General features: G+C 45.7%; 1 protein-coding gene across 5 annotated transcripts in view; it reads right to left on the bottom strand.

Moving 5' to 3' along the window:
* NAA16 (N-alpha-acetyltransferase 16, NatA auxiliary subunit) overlaps window positions 1–18,873 on the bottom strand; it is a 2,654,788-nt gene that overhangs the window by 968,475 nt on the left and 1,667,440 nt on the right. For all 5 annotated transcript variants that reach the window (XM_069640524.1, XM_069640525.1, XM_069640523.1 and 2 more), the window contains exons 10-11: window positions 13,739–13,811; window positions 13,391–13,560 (exon numbers count right to left, since the gene is read on the bottom strand). In XM_069640524.1, the coding sequence (XP_069496625.1) occupies window positions 13,391–13,560; window positions 13,739–13,811 (243 nt within the window). The remainder of the gene's footprint in view (window positions 1–13,390; window positions 13,561–13,738; window positions 13,812–18,873) is intronic.

Below are 18,873 nucleotides of genomic sequence, written 5' to 3'. Positions count from 1 at the left end.
CCCTTCCACTTCAATGCCAAACAACATTAGCCAGGGGGCTAAGGTCCTCTCCACCCCCTCCACCTCCTTTATCCAGGACAGAACCTCATTCCAATAAGTTTGTACCACCTGACACTTCCACCACATATGTATATAGTCTCCCTTTTCAGTATGACATTTCCAGCAGTGTGGGTCGTATCCCTTTCTCATTCTGGCTATCCTCTCTGGGGGTAACGCCATCTATGGATCAGTTTAAGAGCCTGGTGGCGGTATTGGGGCGCAGTTGTGGAGTGGTTGGCCTGTCTACATATCTTGAGCCACCTTTTTTCAGCGATGGGTGCACCCAGGTCCCACCCCCATTGGAGCTGGGCAGGCGGGGGGTCCCGTGGGGCGGAGAGTAGCAGAAAACCATAGAGTCATGATATCACCCCCCTGGTTCCCTTGTGTGTGATGAGGCACTTCTCAAAGTCCGTTAGGTCTCGTCTAAGCGTGTCACTCCATCTGCTTTCGGTCAGGGCCCCCTTGAGTTGTAAATGGCGAAAGGGGGAGAGTTTGGGAAGGTCCAGGGCGTCCTTCAAGTCCCCCAATGATATGAACACCCCCTCCCGCTAGAGCTGCCCAGCTCTACAGAGGCCCGCCTCGTATAATTGCTGGAACGCCAGTGGCTCGTTGATCCCCTCCCAGAGTGGGGGGCCCAAATGCAGCTCAGAGGCGAGGGCCATGTTGTGAGCCATCTAAGGTAATCCCATTCCTTCCATATGGACCACAACACCCCCAGGACCGGGTGTCTCAGAATTGCTTTGGGGATACTGGCCTTAGGGACCCACAACCACTCATCCAGTGTGAATGGGGAGAAGGGCAAGTTATCTAGTCCCACCCACTGCTTTTTCTGGCCCATCGTCAAGTGATCCACTAGGATTTGGAGCTGTGATGCCTTGTAGTATGTGTCCAGGTCTGGGAAGTTGACTCCACCCACATCTTTGGGTCGTATTAGAGTGCCATATGCGATTCTGTGGGATTTTCCCACTCAGAGGTAGCGGAGGAGGGCCCGCTTGATCTCTAGAAGGAATGACTTTGGCATTTGGGTCGGGAGCATCTGGAAGAGATCCAAAATTTAGGGAGGATCACCATCTTAATGGAGTTGAGGCGTGCCATCCATGAGAGACCGGATTTTGCCCAGCGTTCGAGGTCACGCTTGATTGCCGACCAGAGGGGGGGATAATTTGCTCTAAAAACATATGGTAGGTCCGATGGTATCTGGATGCCCAGATGACAAAACCCCTCGGGTTGCTTACGAAATGGGAGGGTTTCAATATACTGCTTCTCTACCTCGTTGAGGCGACCCACCGAGAATGCAATTGATTCAACTAAATTTACCTTATAGCCCGCCAGGGTCCCGTATTGTTCTAGGCTGTGCAGCACTACTGGGACTGATTGAGATGGGTTGGAGAGGTATAGTAGTACGCAGTCTGCGAATAAGGTTATTTTGTGATCGGTTACCCCCATCTTGATGCCCTGAATCTTGTCGTTGCTCCTGATCGCTATAGCCCAGGGCTCCATTACAAGGGCGTAAATAAGGGGGGACAGTGGGCACCATTGTCTAGTACCTCTTCCCAATGGGAGGGCTTCCGATTCACACCCATTCACCACCACTTTTGCTGTAGGGTTAGAGTAGAGCGCGGACAACCAACCCCGCCACTTTGGTCCCATCCCCAGGGATGACAAGACACCCTCCATGAAGACCCAGCTCACCCTATCAAATGCCTTCTCCGCGTCCAGCGACAGGAGAAAGGCACCCTCCGTTTGAACTTTTTTGGAGCTCAGTATGTGCAGGGTCTTGCACATGCTGTTGGCCCCCTGTCTGTTCATCACAAAGCCGACTTGATCTGGGTGTATCAGTCAAGGGAGGTAGTGTTCTAGGCATGTCGCTAGGATCCTAGTAAAGATCTTTGCATCTGTGTTCAGGAGCGAAATGGGCCTGTATGAGCCACACTCCATCGGGTCCCTGCCAGGCTTGGGGATTACCGTAATCAAGGCATGTAGGAATGTTGGTGGGATAGTTTTTGGGGTTTTAATCTTGTTGAAGAGTTTGGCAAGCGGTGGTGTCAGTACCGGTTGATACTGTTTGTAGAAGTCGGCTGTGTAGCCATCTTCACCGAGGGTCTTGCCTACTTTCAATTTTTTGATGGCCTCCTCCACTTCTTCCTCCGTTATTTCCCTTTCCAAAGTCTCCCACTCTAGGTCTGTAAGCTTAGGTAGGGGGTGGTCTTTAAGGTAGCTATGGATGTCTTCTAGTGATTCTCCCTCTTGTTCGGTATAGAGCGTTTCGTAGAAGCCCGCAAAGGACGCGGCTATAGGTTTGGCTGTCGTATGGACTCTACCCGATCCATCTCTAACCTTCTCTATCCGCCTGTCTGCTCTGTTACCTCTAAGCCTATGTGCTAATAATGTTCCAACCTTGTATCCCCTCTCATAGTATTGTTGTTTAGTACATCTCATTTTCTTGACTACCTCTCCAATTAGAGTCGCGTGTAGGGCCTGTCTTTTATCTCTCATTTCGCTGACGGGGCATTCATGGTCTACGGTGTCTTTTGTGAGCTGTGCTCTCAGAGCCTTTAGGTCGTCTCGGTGTTTGGATTCTATTAGGGCTCTCTCACGTTTCTTACTTGAGCCCTCCGCGATGAGGAGACCCCTTAAGGTTGCCTTTGCTGCCTCCCAGACGGTGGCCATGGGGACCTCTCCCCTATCGTTTGTTTCAAAGAAGGCTTCAATTTCCTTCCGTGGGAATTCCCTGAACACCTGGTCCCTTATGAGGGTGTCGTTAGAACGCCACCTGTATGATTTGGGGACATCTTGTAACCGCCATCCCATGACTAGAAGTTTGTGGTCTGACCAGGTTATTGATTCGACCGTGGGGCCACTGACCTCCCCTCCACCCTCCTCCAATATCAGTAGTAGGTCAATCCTGGTGTATGTCTGGTGGGGGGGAGAAAAACGTGTACCCCCCTGGGGTATGCCAGCATTTTTGCCACACGCCTACCCAATAATATTCCCGCAGCAGGTCGCCCATGGCAAGGTTATCTTTAGTGGGGGCCTTCGACAGATCGAACCATTTAAAACAGAAAGATCTGTTAGCACCTAAGTCCAGAACTAATTCTACTCCATTGATGTACATTTCCAAATATTCACGTCAAAGTTTCCAGATTGGCAAATCTATAAGAAAGCATTGGTCTTTACTACAAAGTGATGAACACCTGAAAGAACTCTTCCCAAGAGTACCAATGATGGCGTTTAGAAGGGGCCGCAACCTTAGGGACAGACTCGTGAAAGCTGAAAGACCAAATAAGGATAAACAGATGCTTTTACAGACTAAAAAAATGGGCACTTTTCCATGTCTTAATTGTACCAATTGCAACAATGTAATTAAGGGTAATACCATCTCTCACCCATCAACAGGCAAAAAGATAAAGATCAGAAGCTTCGCCACCTGTATAACAGCAGGCGTCATATACGCTCTGAAATGCCCTTGTGGTAAATTATACATTGGACAGACTACAAGGTCTTTGAAAGAACGAATATCAGAGCACAAGTCCACCATTCGGTGCCAAAACCAGAAATCACCAGTAGCCAGACATTTTATGGAAGCAAAACATAACATCAGTCAATTAAGATTCCAGGTCGTTGAAGTTGTAAGCAAACCACAACGAGGTGGCAACTACATAAGACTATTGGCACAAAGAGAAAAATATTGGATATACCTTCTAGACACGAAATACCCAAGGGGTCTCAACGAGGATACATCCTTGAATTGCTTCATTTAGATACTTTTTAATTTTTAGAAATTTCTGTCCTGTAGAAACCATGCACCAATAATTCATTAAGCTTTTGGATATGGGAAGACAGCAACGTCCCCACAACTGACTGCCTAATGAATGGGATAATTAAGATCACAAGGGCACCCTATTGAAATAACTAGACATTTGACAGATCAGCAGCACTAATCAAGTGGTCATAGCCATTGAAGAACAGTCTTCAAGCTACGCTACATAGTATACATATTTTTATACATTATTGCATGCTAGGACTTGGCATTGTTATTCGTAGTATATGATGGAATTTACAGCAATGTACATTCGCCACTTGTAATATTGAACAAGTAAATAGTGTGCATAACCAAGAATGTGAGGACATCTGGTACCATGTATCAGATTGTCCAGCTAATTAGATAAAGGGATGTAAATGGACATATTGTGATGTTTGAATACACTCGAACGATACAGAAGTACCATACGCATAAATAGTACCACGTGTAGAAAATGCTGGGTAAAATAACTTTGTCTTTCGACCGTTACTGTTATCATCGTATTGTTTAAACTTATGCTACTCTTAATAGAATTTTGATTATGTTGTCAGAAGATGACTTGCAGAATTTTACACATGTAAACCACCTTTACTAAGAGGGTCTCTTTACATAGCTTAAGATGGCCGCCACATTCCTCAAACATCGGGTTAGTCCGTTGTTGATCTCTACCCCCAGAACTTAGCCCGCCAAATACTAGGCTGTTTGAACACGGTCCCTCGTTTCCATGGGCACCGTGCAAACAACGAGCAGAGAGAAGTACAACTGGAAGTACTTAGAAGCTGTACAGGTACGCGCTATGTATAAAATACTATATACGTTTTTGACCGTGTGATCAATGATCCATATGATCTTGAATACTCACTAGCACCACACTGTCCTCCACAGAAAGCATTCGCACTTATGAGTTCCCGGATCTATCTGCACCCGTTCTTCCTGCTACATTAGATGCAACACAGAGAAATCCTGCACATCCGCTGGACATTGAACCCTGTCGCAACATACCCGCGTGCTCTGTCGCACTAATTATAGCAGGTATATGGCCATTTCCTTACTAACAAACGCATTATTGTACTTGTGAATAGATATTTAGTCACACACAGTGACCCATACATTAACATTGCTATCCACAGAGATTACCGGAAGTATTGAAGTACTTTTCTGTACCAAGAAAACACCTAAATCGAAGTCTTGGCACTGCAAGCATGTTCACTTCGACTTATTTTTCGCCATAGATGGCTTTTCTGCTACAACAGTAAACCTTAATAGGTCAGTACTTTTTTGATGTATAATATCCTCTTTGTGAAAAAAAACCCTTCTTTTATGTGTAGTTTGTATTTACCATGCTTAACAGTAAATCTACACTGGTTGAATATGCCCTTAAAATCGAATATGTTTCATTTGTTGAATTGAATTTTAGAAGCCATCATTATAGCTTCCATTTTTACATTACTAATGATACTCTAATTGGTTGGATTCCCATGAGAGGTGCACGGGATTATACTAGACAGTGTTTTGAAGTTTTTTTAAAAAAACATGGCCAGATAGTTCTATGGTCAAACTAAATTGAATGTTTGCACTGTTTAACACATAACATGTAGATATTTAATTTAAACAAAGTAATGCTACTTGTTGTTTATTTGGTTGACGAACTTACAAGTATACTTTCTGTTGATTTCTTTCCCTGAATGTATTATGATTAGACAGTAGATCCACAGAGGCTTCTGAAGAAGAGGTATCACCTCGAAACGCGCCAAGCCATTGAGAGTGGAATTTCCATCAACTTTTGATTATGTTGACATTATAATGTTGTTATGCGATTTCTCCTGTCTTCACTACATTTTTTTATGTATAAATAAATAGGTGTTCACTTCATCCCTGTACACCTAAAATGCAGAAACCATTGTTCTTCTGTTTGATATTATAAATTTTGTAGAATCTATTCTCTAAAGAGTGCTTAAGAACGAATATTGCTAACTATATTCTTAAGAATCTACGCCCTTGTTGCGTAGTCCAAGAGTGTGCAGGGGACGGGAGGACTCGAACTTTGGGTCCTCTTTCCTTGCTCTTATTTGCTATAGGGTTTTTGTGCCAAAACCCTCTTTTCCTCCTCTGCACCTCATAAAAGTATCGACACCACTCCTTGTGGTTTTCAAAATAATATTTTCAAACATTTCCTCTATTTGGGTGTGCACTCACTTCTCCACTAGGCCTTCGGTCCCGTCCCCATAGCGGAACACCTGTCTAGTTGGGGGACTTGAATGCGGTTAAAGTCTCCCCCAGGATCGTGGCTCCTTTGGTCCATTCGTCCATGACCTTGAGGATTTTATGAATGAATTTGGTTTGGCCGGCGTTTGGTGCATACAGGGTGGCCAAAGTAATCTGTGTGCCTTGGGATAGACCCTTGATCCCCATAAATCTGCCCCCGAAGCCTCTTTTCGTCTCTACATCTGTAAGGTGAAGTGATTTGCTAAGGAGGATCCCCACTCCTTCCTTCTTTGATGACTTGTGTGAAGCCCAGAAGTTACTGCCAATTTCTTTTCCCCTCATCGTTGACTCGTCCCCCCTCCTATAGTGTGTTTCTTGTAGGAAGAGGATTAGCAATTTTTGTTTGCAGAACATATTACTTGTGAAAGATCGTTTGTTCTGTGAGTTAAGACCCTTGACGTTGAGTGTGCCAATCCGTCCCTCAACCATGATCATTGCAGCCCATGCCCTGTAGAGTCACAATAAGTACCCCTTGTGTTAACCTTGTGATAAAGCCCCCGTTCCATGGTATGGCATGACGGTCTCCCCTGTCCCTCCCCCCGCCCCCCCTTGTTCCCTGTCTCCCTTGCCCGTTGTGTAAGGCGTTTGTTTCCATAGCCCGAGAAACATTGGGTTTAGTAAACGAACCACCAGGGCTGCTGCCCTGGCCTCGGGAGATACATTAGTATGGAGCATGTCTTCCATTTATTCAATATGAAGCAGGTCCCAGGTCTGGTTGGGTGTTAGGTTGCTTCAAGGGTCCTTTCTTTTGAGTCCCCCCCTCCCTCCCATCCAACAACATAAACCGCTTCTAAAGAAACCATGGGGCTGCTTGTACCTTGACTTTCAATATAGGACCGAGAGGGATCACCCCAGATCGGATTACCATCACGGATTACCTCTGGACAGATCCGCACCCCTCCAACCCTTTGTAGGGCGAATTCTAAACTTTTTCCATTATATCATTTAAACCAGAACTTTGCCAACTGTGGCGACATCCTGTGGTGGCGTATGTTTACCCTGCACAATGGGGAGTCCCCATGGGCCACAAAAGCAACCACATTCTGAACAACAACTATCATTTTCTCTATCTCGTTCCCCCAACCTCCCTCCGTGGTCAAGTGGGTTCATCCCGGCCCCTCGGGGGGGTGTCTGGTTTTCTGAAATTTGCGGGTGCCTTTAACTTTATGCTTTCCTTGACTCAGATCTGGACCTCGCGGGCCTCGCTCAGGGTCTCTGTCTGACCCTGTGTGTGACCCCGATGGGTTTGAGGGGTCTCCAACCAGCTCTTCCGCAGTTCTCTGAATATCGTCCTCCGTCACGAGTTGGTATTTCTCCCCATGCCATTCGAACACCAGATAGAAGGGGTGACCCCAACGGTATCGGACTCCCTTCTCCTGTAGCCAACTGGCGATTGGCCCACATTTTCTCCGCAGTTGTAGCGAGAGTGCCGACAGGTCCTGGTAGATTGCCACGTTTGAGTTGTCGTATTTTATGTCTCTTAAGGTTCTCGCTCTCTCCAGTATCCTTGCCTTGTCTCTGTAGTAGTGGAATTTTGCCAGAACCGATCGCGGGCCTCTACCTCCTCCGCCAGCTCTATGGACCCTGTCAATTAGAACGGTTTCCACAGAGTCGGTTCCCAGGACTATTCTGATGATTTCCTGCACTTTGCTCTCTAGACCGGTCTGGGTCTCGCCCTCCACCTCTGTCAGGCCAAAGATCTGCAGGTTGCTTCTCCGTTCCCGGTTTTCCATGTTGTCTAACTTGAGGCGAAGCTCATCCTCCCGTCTCTGCATCTCTCTGAACTGTGTCTCCATTTGTGTCTCTAACAGGTCTGTGGATGCCTGGTTATTCTTTACTCCCTCCATTCGGTCTTCATTGTGGAGACTTTGGCGGTGAGGTCTGCCAGTTTAGCGCCCATGTCTGTCCTCATGCCCCTAATTTCATCTAGAATCGACTGGATATTGTTTTGCATGGTGTTCATGTCTGGGGCAGAGGCGGATGAGGTGCCCGTCTCCATCTTCGGGGCCCCTGGGGTAAAGTGGTATTTCGCTAGGGTTTCTTTCCAGCTCATATGGTGTTATCCCCCCTCAGATATCCACCAGTTTCAGGCGTCTTTGGTGGTACCTTCCGGAAGTGGCGGTGTGATTAACAGTTTCCTGGGCTGCGGTTGTGTGGTGCTGCGTGGTGGGCAGGTTCCTGTGACTTGCCTTGATTATGGAGGGATCTTGTGTGGTCTGGGGCCTTGTTTCAGGGTTGCCGCTGCATTTCACCCCCTGTTGCTACCCCGCTAATTCCTGTGCCTGGGGGATGTCTTCCTGTTCCCTGTTCTGATCCAGCTAGGGGCTCGGGGAACTGTACCTGAGAGTCCCAGGTCTTATGGAAGGGGGGGTGGCCCCCAAGCAATTGCGGCCCTATATCTCGGGTCTCCTGGTAGCCGGTTCTGTGGTGGGCGCCGATGTGTTAGGGAGGGGCCTAGGTGCGCTCCCACGTTGGCCCGGTCCCATGGAGGGGCAGCTCCGGACCAATGTGCCCCTCGATGCTGAGTTGCGGGGCACCACTTACCCTGTTGTGGCAAGCTCTGTGGGGGAGCCCAGGGTCCTATAGGGGGGGCGGCCCCCCCAAGCAATTGCACCCCTATATCTAGAACCTCTTGGTGGCCGGTTCCGTGATGAGCACTGGATTGTCAAGGAGGAGCTCAGGCGCGCTCCTGCGTCGGCCCAGTCCCACAAGGGGGCAGCTCTGTATTAACGTGCCCCTCGTTGCTGTGTAGTGGGGTACCACTTACCCCGTTGTGGCAAGCTCTGCGGGGGTGACTCTGGGTGGTCAGGAGGGTCCAGGTGTGCACTCGTGCTGGTCTGTGCCCATGTGGCTCCTCTCGCAGGTTGCTGGAGACCTGTGTCGGTCTGGGTGGGCCTCCTTCGGGGGCCGGTCGGCGTTGAGTGCGGCGGCCTGAGGAGGGAGAAGGAGGAGGGGCCCGGGTGTGCTCCCGCGATGCCCCGGGCCGATTGCTGGGGTCACCGGGGGGGGGGGGGTCTGGAAGGTGTGCAGTGGGTTCAGCGGCGCTCCTCGTGGTCCGCGTCCGGATTCCTCTCTGGCCGCCCCACCGTGCAGTGTCTCTCACACGTGTGGGGCCGTCCCGGGCTGGCGAGCTAGACACGTTGCCTCAGACACTAGGATTCCCAGCTCATATGTGCTTGCGAGTGCAGCATAGAGCCGGTCCGCTGATTGCCGTTCCAGGCCAGCCCACCTTGGGGAGGTGAGCAGCTCTGCTCTGTCGGGCCGCCCGTGTTGCCGACTCGGAGGGGGGAGGAGGGAGGGGGAGCGCGAATGCTCCAAATCGAATAGCTCTTGCCGTGCGGCACCCTGGAGGCTCAAAAAGGTGTCGCCAGGGTCCTGGGGGCTTCCCACGACTGTTTTGTCAAGAATGGGGAAGCAAATGTTCCATTTTCACTACAAACTCCACGATTCTCCCGGGGCCATTCGGGGAGCTAACAGATCAGGCAGCCATATTGCCTGCGCCCCCTGGTGGCCTCCTTCGCCAATTTTTATAGGCGGTTTATTTCTGGCTTTTCCGACATCACGGCTTCTCTTACTGCTCTTACCAGTCCACAAGTGCCCTTTTTATGGACCAATATACACCAACAGGCCTTGGATAAACTGAAAGCCGCTTTTACCTCAGTCCCCATCCTTCAGCTTCCAAACCCAGATCAGCCATTCATAGTGGAGGCTGATGCCTCCTCCTTTGCTATAGGGGCCATTCTATCCCAGAGATGTCCTACCACGGACTGTTTACATCCTATCGCTTTTCATTCACGCAAAATTTACTTCCTCTGAGGTGCATTACACAGTTACTGAGAAAGAACTCCTGGCCATCAAAGAAGCTTTCAGTGTCTGGAGGCATCATCTTCTTGGAGCCAATCATCAGGTTGTTATTTTTACTGACCATAAGAACCTCCAGGATCTTGCCTCCATGAAATGTGCAAACAGTAGACAGGTTTGGTGGCATTTGTTTTTTGCAGCATACGATTTTATCATCAAACATAGACCAGGCACCACGAACCGGAAGGCAGATGCCCAATCCCGATCCCCTGTGGGCATTTCACTTCCGTGTTACCCGGACACGGTGCTTGAGAAGACACATGTAGTATGCGTCTGTACCCCAACTCCCAATCTCTTGACCTCGATTCGTCAATGGGTGACATCCAATTCTGACCAACTGAATGACTGGGGTTTGACCCTTCATGAAGGCCTTCCGTATTATCAAGAGAAGCTGTTCTTTCCAACCCCGGATACACGCAATCTGGCTCTGGAATAGTCCCACGACGCCCGCTTAACGGCCATCCGGGCCAGATGCGCACTCTCGGCCTATTGCAGAGATGGTGTTGGTGGCACACTATGAGAAAGGATGTAGATGCTTATGTCAACACATGTTCTGTTTGCGCCCAGTGTAAAGCTAGAAAAGGGCGCCCACTGGGTTACTTCAACCACTTGCAGTGCTGCCTCGTCTGTGGTATACCCTTACCATGGACTTTGTTACGGACCTACCCAGGGCCAAGGGGTTGGATACAGTGTGGGTAGTGGTGGATTCATTTATTAAAATGGCTCGTTTTGTTCCATGTTCTGGTCTTCCTACAGCCCCAAAATTGGCTGACATGTTCTTTAAGGAAGTATTCTGTTTCTTTGGTCTACCCACAGACCTTATATAGGACCCTGGCACACAATTCATGTCTAAATTCTGGAAAGCCCTTACCATCCTCATAGGTATTGACGTCCATTTCTCTTCATTTTACCATCCTGAAACGGACAGGGTGAATCAGGTCATGGAACAATACTTACGTTGTCTCACTCTCCAGAATCAGCAGTCTTGGCACCAGTTAGTACACTTAGCGGAATTCGCCTACAACAACGTCCCACACTCTTCCCTGGGTACCTCACCTTTCTTTGCTATGTATGGTCTACACCCCCGCACTCTACCAATCCCTGTTCTCACCTCTCTTTCGGTCCCTGCTGCTACTGCCTGCGCCCATAACTTGTCCCTGCTGCATTCCCAAACAATTACCCATCTCCTCAAGGCGCAGGAGTGCATGAGAGTAGCGGGCAACAAGAAATGCGCCCCAGCCCCAATATGCCTTGGGTGACAGGGCGTGGCTTTCCACTAGGCACCTGCATCTTTCTGGCTCGCGTAAACTGTTGCCTCGGTTTGTGGGCCCCTACACAGTGTCGAGGGTGGTAAATCTTGGAGCCTTTAGGTTGGCTGTACCCTCTTCTTGGCGCATTCAACCTGTGTTCCATAGCTCGTTATTAAAACCTTTCCTCCCTGCTTCTAGGCTGCTGTCGCCCCCTTCTCCAGTTTCGGTGGGCGGGGTTGAGGAATATAAGGTTAGTGCCATCTTGGGTTCCCGTGTGTCCAGGGGTCGTTTGTATTACCTAGTGGACTGGTTGGGTTTTGGCCCCGAGGAGAGGTCATGGGAGTTGGCCACGAATGCCCATGCCCCCCGTCTGGTGTCCCGGTTTCATCGTGATAATCCGTCCTGCCCACGTCACTGGGCCACGTGATATGGCTTCCGCCGCCCGTACTCCAAAACAACAGATGGGTCCTCTGTTCATCACAGCACAGCATTGCGGGTCGCCGTGACAACGGTCACGCCCCTTTTGACCACAGCATCTCCATTGGACATTGGATCCAGCAACACTCAAGCCTCTACCAACCAATGTAATGATCATGTGATGTGTAACGCGTCCCCAGAAACCATGTGCTATGTCTCCCAGTATATAATGAGCTCCAGGTTGCTATACGGCGCTTCTCAGCTGTTCTCTTACACCGTTTGGGAGCTCACTCTTCGTTCATGTTGCCTTGATCTACTGTGTTTTGACCTCGGATTACGTATTAAGAACTCCTTTGCTATTCCCTTTTGGTACTTTGCTTGGACTCTCTGGTTTCTTGTAAATGCTGACCACGGACTGCCTCTTGGATAAGCTTCAGTTACCTCCTTTGGCAAAGTCATACCAGGATCTGCTTTTGACATCCTTTTGCTCCAGTTTCTAATCTCCTGGAGCATCCTACTCAGGTGTTTCCAGTGTGGCAAACCCTCTCTCCTCCCCTGGCTTCCCTGATCTCAGCCCATTGAGGGAACAGGTATTATCCCACCATTCCGGCCTTTCCATGTAGTGGTTCCTGGTAGGCGACACTTCTGCTTCTTGAGATTCTGCATTGTTTTGCCCTGTGTGATCTTGACCTTACCTATCCTTTTTCCCTTACAGCAGTCATCTGGACCACGTGGGTATCCTGTTTCTCCAGCTGTGGCCCGAATCCTCGAACAGCAAGTGACTATTTTCTTGCTGTTGGTTGCTTGGGGATGGAGGTATTCTTGTTCCTCGCCCCTATCAAGTCTTGACAGAAAGGGATAAAGTTTTAAATAGATGGTTAATTTTGTAAATAGCATTGGAATACCATCTACGAACGACGGAAGGGTAAAATATAATTGGAAAGTACTTCTTATACCAAATACTTATATTACCTAATTCTGTTTGGTCATGCACAGTTTCTAACAATGTGATCCAAGCAGTTTTAAAAAGGTGTAGTAAAGGGAATTTTTGGACATTCAGCCACAAGGTATCTGGAGGAAGTGGAATAAGGACGGAGGAGCTTTTAATTGAGTTTGAATCTTCACCTAAGGTCAGTAATTGATTCTCATTATAAAGGAAAATAACAATTTGTTGAAGTATACATGTCTATGATATGTTTGAAATATATATATATATGTATATACATTCAGCTTTATATATAAAGATTAGAGATATATTAGACTAAATGGTTATATCGACATATTTCAAGGTATTTGATAGACAAAGGACACACCAAGTCATCCAATATCAAGGAACATTAGAGAGAGAACATCCATTGGTTAGAGGTAAAGTTTCAGATTTGTCATAATGGAAATGGATTTACATAAGACATTCATTTTTGATACCTTACAAACAAGTACAAACTATATAAATAACCATTAAGGGTATGGCATACCATTGCGATTTTCCCTGATTGATTCTGAGTGTAAACAAAGCACACTGGTTAAACTTGCTAAAATCTCACACTTTTCCTTTCTCCTGTCCCAACCAATGTTCCCACTGTTTCCTCTAAACATCCTATTTTTCTTTATGGATAGCAGCATATGAACGATATATTATGTGATCAAATGTTAATGTTTATGTCTTCACTCACTTTCACTTGAAAATCAATAAAGAAAGCTTCTCAAACCAAAAATTAAAGACCCTTTATGTAGGACATAGGAGAAAGATTTGTACCTTGTAAATTTTTGCTTTTACATAGAACAGTTCTATTAGCGTAGGTGTGCTTGCTATTGCTGTGTTAATGTATTCCAAAGCCAATAGATACTGTCCAAGTTTATCAAAATGTTGTGCCAGGAAATAGCAAACCCAAAGCAACGTTGTTGGGGGTTCCTTTTCACCATTTTCTAAAAACACAAAGACACAAAGATTAGCAAAAACTTATTAGACTGAAAACTGTTCTGAGTTTCTTAGCATTTTCTTTTGTAAAGGACTCAAATTGCGCCTAAGAGGCTACATTTAAAGTATTAAAAATTGTTATGAGTTGCAGAATTGTTGGGAATTGCACGAAGCAGCAAGTCTTACCACAAAGGCTAAAGCAGTCACACGTTTTCAGGGATACTTCATATCCAGTTACAAGTTCTTGAATGATGTAAACCTATTTGTTACAGAAATGAATGTTTTAAAGGATTGTTCAGAGAGCACTTCTTTTAGCTAAAAGAATAAACAGCTGAAACATGCAATAAGCATACATGATACAAAACTGTACAAAGCATCAATTTATCGATTTTGAAATAAAATCGGTGTAAAGGAAAGTTAGCACGTTTTACAAAACCTGCAATTTTTTTTAAATTCAAACGTTTTTGAATACTGATGTTTAGCAAGTCCCCACAAGTCCCGCTTTGCCGCGAGACCCTCAGACTCTGGGTGGACCTGTATCCTGCTTTCTCTTCGTTCGTATTGCTGCAGAACTACTACGGCCACAAGGTGAATGTTGCATAATAATTGACTTTAAATATAGCATCACTAGCTATATGGACTTTTCAAAACAGCATATTCTTTCTTTTGTTTAGGCTAAGCAACAGCTTGGAGGAGGAGCTATTTAAACGTGCCTGCGTGCGCGCCACACGCGCGCAACCCCGCAAGTCCCCACAAGTTCCGCTTTGCCGCGGCGTCTGGCAGGAAACTTTCTTTTACTTCAATTTGTGGGGTCTTTTGGGCTCCTTTTGTGTTTCGTTACTGGCCGATTGCTCATTGCTCCTCATGTTTCACACACTCAAAACGGGCATGTTCAAGGGGCTTCAGCCTAATGGTGCTGCAGTAGCAGCAAGAAATCTAAAAGGGTCTGCTCTAAGCGCTACTTCTACCCCAAAAGCTTTGTGTAAGAAAAGAGGAGTTAATATCACCCTCAAAAGACCAGTACTACCTGATATCCGCAAATTTTGTAAAGAATCGCTAGCTCATTCTTCGGATGTCTCACAGGCAAAAGAGATCACCTCTGACTCACATCTAATGCCTCGCGATGAACTTCTTTGCAAAATGAATATTCATCCACGTCAAATGCCCCTCCAAGTCGTTATTTCTCCCTTGACCCCCGTTGACCAACTATTTGTATCTGCTTGTGCCGATGTACCTATCATAGATAGCGCATCGTGCGCAAGACACATGGGCGAATTAAACGCTATTACGGACGCAAGCATACTTGAAAATGTACCGCCCACTGCTGAGCTTGTAGATAAGCATGCTCCGGCTTCTGATGTTGCTATAATTGACCTTAATCCTTCTAATTCTTGTTTTTCCCCTCGTTTGTTATCGGATAACTTATCCAGATCTCCTATTATGTTTCCAATCACTTGCTCCTCAATTTCTAACATTTCCTATTGTGGCACTACCCCGCGCAAATGCGTAGCCTCTCAACCAAATAAGGACGCAATTATGATTTCCTCTACGTATGGCAGCCTTGCTCAACCCTCAAACTCTGAGAATCTGAATGATAAACAGGGTCTTAACCCTGTGATTCACCAGACATTGCCCAATACTAAAAATTCAGCTCTTACTCAAATTGCCCTGAATGCCCTACAAATGTTCTTAACCACATTGATTAAACTTTACGACACCTTAGATGCAAGGTTAATTTCTCAAACAGCAATGTTGGACAAAATTCTAACATATCATGCGAACAAGTCAACGAACCAGCCATATCAGGCCGTAAGCTCCAAACTGACTACTGCCACAAACGCCATGTTACCTATGTTTGAGCACGCTGCTCCTGTTCATCATGCAATAGCTACACAAACATCTATTTTTGAGAAAAGGAGCCTGCACTTACCACGGTTTGAAAAAACCATACGTCCAGTGGAGGACGTGGTTGAATTTGTATGTCCTGATACCGGTCTATAGCTTGTCAGTGACGACAACCCAAGAGGGCCCTCTGACCAGTCCATACCCCAGACATCCTCCAAGGAACCTTCTGACAAATTGCCCATGAAACAACGAAAGAAGTTGGCGGCCCACCCAGGCACAATTAAAGCCAATGCAGTTGTGCTGCCTTCCCAGAATCAAGAAAGTGTTTCCTCTGCTCACATATGTTCCACTGACCAAAAGAATTATACCATCTTCTCAAAAAATAAAAAGGGTTTGTGTCCGACCATCCAAAACAAGCTACCCAAAAACGTGACTGGTACATCAAAATTAATACTGCCAAATCAAAATTATTTATTAAGAATCTAAGTTTGGCCATAACGCAATCAATTGAGTCTACGCGTGTCATTTCAAAGAAATATCTTCAATTAAAACAGTGCAAAGTTACTAAAAAGCCATTATCTATCAACAAGTCTCCGGTGCTGTATGCACCCCTTGATCAATTGGTGGAGGTGGCGATTACTCAATCGAGTCCTGAGATTGTTGAGCCTACAAATTCTGAAAGACATTCAGTAGAGGTTCATACCTCCCAAATGGCATACAACCCAGTCCCAGAAACTGATGATACACATCGACAAGAGATCAGAAAGGCGGTTGACGCTTATATGAGCAAACTCTCTAAAAAATCTGTCCCTTTAACCAATGTGTTCAATCCTAGGTTGGAGGATGTGCAGCAAAAGGTTAGTGAGCCATCCACTCTAGGACTGAGCAACATTCAACTGCGTAGTGCACAAATAACACTCAACTGACTTCTCTTAATGATCTGCATGCTCTGCTTGCCTAAATCACGCCAGAAATTATTAAACTGCTACAGTCAGTTGTTAATTCTAATGCCAACCCATGACTTCGCACATCAAATCCTTATCAGAATCCTCTCATAAATTGTCAGTGTCATACATCTATACAATCTAATTAGCTAGCATGTCCATCTGATGTTATATCCATCTCTCTGATTAACTGGAATACGAGAGGCTTTTTGCATTTGATCAATAATGACCTTAACCTCCTTACATCCCATAACATACTTCTGTTCCAAGAAACTTGGATGACTTCGCCCCCAATATGGGATACCTAGGATGCATTTCTAAATCCAGCTGAAAGGGGTTTATCTGGTAGACCGACGTCTGGTCTACTGGTTGCGATCAAGAGGGAGATTGGAATGGTTGCACAAGAATGGTGTTTTCCCAACAAATATATACAAATGAGCAAATTGTTATCTTTGATGTTGGATACGCCCTGATAAATGTATACTGGAACTCGGTCGGTATATCTGATGGTAGTTTTTTAAAAGCAATAACAGATGTTCTAAATTTAATCGCCCTTGACAAATCTATTTCAAATATCATCATTGCAGGTGACCTCAATTGCGATTGCATGAATGTCAAAAATGCCACCAAATCAAAGGCATCCAAATGGTTGGCTCTTGCATATAATCACAATCTATTGATGCTCAATGGAGCGTTCTCATCAGATATGCCACCCAAACCCACCTGGAAGAGAGGTCTGAGTTAGTCGATTATTGATTATGTTTTTGTGAACACCCAATTGTTCTCAGAATTAGATAACTTCCATATAGTTGACAATCGCAACAGCGACCATAATCAGTTGGTAGTCGCTTGGCCTGGTCTCTCCCACGGCAGATCTATGCCTACTAACGCCTATACTGACAACTTGATTGTGAATAACAGGGGGAATCACCTCTGATGGTCACCTCAATCACTCTGTGAGCTAAATGGAGCCTTGGAAAACCAACAACTGAATCAAATCATACACTACCCTCACCTGATGCAACTTTTTAAATCTCCAAGAGCAACCAGTCATAATGTAGTTGTAGGACCAAAACTCCATGCTTTCAATCTTGAAATACAAAATCTGAAAGCTCACACTCGAGCCTCGAAAAGACAAGTCATGAATATTTCACCTGCCCTTAGAGCGTCCTGTTTGAAATCAATTAAGACCAGACATAAAAATGCGCTCAAGTCTATTCGAGCTCAAGCATATCAACTTGATGGTGAAGCCTTGTTGCAGTCTTTTCAGTCTAGAAACACTGCAGGTATGTGGACTCTAATAAATAAAGCTAACCATCAAACCCAAAGCATTTTACAAGCAAACTATGTAACTGACCTCAAGTGGATTGCTCATTTTCGAGAACTCTATGCCCTGCCTAAATATTCACGAAGCATCACATCACAAAGGCACGACACCTTCCATCTCACTTTCGATATGGAAGACATTGAGTTTTACATAAAAAAGATTAGCAATTCTGGTGCTTGTGGTCCAGATGGTCTCTCAAACCAAATGCTCAAAAAACATCCTGAGCTTTGGGCAACTATTTTACACAGGATATTCACATCTATCAATCTCACTCAGTGCTTGCCTCCTTCTTGGACACATTCCATCATAGTCCCGATCTATAAAAAGGGGGATCGATCCTTGCCATGCAGCTATAGACCAATAGATCTATTAGATGACCCGGGCAAAATCTTTGCAAAGATCATACTACGACGGGACTTTAATAGATGGACTATTGAAAACAATCTTAGAGATCCTTTGCATACAGGCTTTGTCGCCGGGCTTGGGACCTCTCCCAATCTCATGACTATCAATACACTAAAATCTAAATATGCGGCCAAGAACCAAGTTCTATACTTAGCTTACATTGATTTTTAAGCCGCATTTGATTCTATAGACCGGTCTATACTCCTTTCTAAACTAGTCAAACATTATTGTCCAACATCCATATTGAACTTAATTATGCTTCTACATTCCCATACCACTATTCAAGTTAGGCTCTCATCCGCAGGTAAATTATCATCTATCATCAATACTGCTCGAGGCCTCAAACAAGGATGCATTTTGGCCTCTTCAATATTCAATTTCTTCTTTCTTGGGCAATATCTTGCGATCCACTGAGGGAGATTCATCATAACTTGGGCTTCATATTATAACTCATCTTCTCTATGGGGACGATCTTCTTCTTATATCTAAGACTCCTTCTGGCTTGCAAAAATTGTTGAATAATTTGAACTCATATGTGTCTGCTAACAACCTTGTAATCAACACTCAAAAGGCCCAAATTATGATATGCAAACCTCACATGAAAACGATAGTTAGAACTCATAATTGGTCGCTACAGGAAGCAACATTAACAGAAGTTCAGCAATACAAATATTTGGGCATAACCATCCAGGCCTCCAATTCAAACCAAGCATTGAATCATGATATACATTCCAAACTTCGCTCTTTAACTTCTCAAGCGAAAGTACTTAAAAAGAAATATGGTAAATTCACCCTAAAAC

This window comes from Ambystoma mexicanum, chromosome 7q (assembly GCF_040938575.1).
Source record: "Ambystoma mexicanum isolate Mex_15411 chromosome 7q, UKY_AmexF1_1, whole genome shotgun sequence".
Lineage (NCBI taxonomy): Eukaryota > Metazoa > Chordata > Amphibia > Caudata > Ambystomatidae > Ambystoma > Ambystoma mexicanum.
This window is presented reverse-complemented; position numbering and strand designations above follow the sequence as displayed.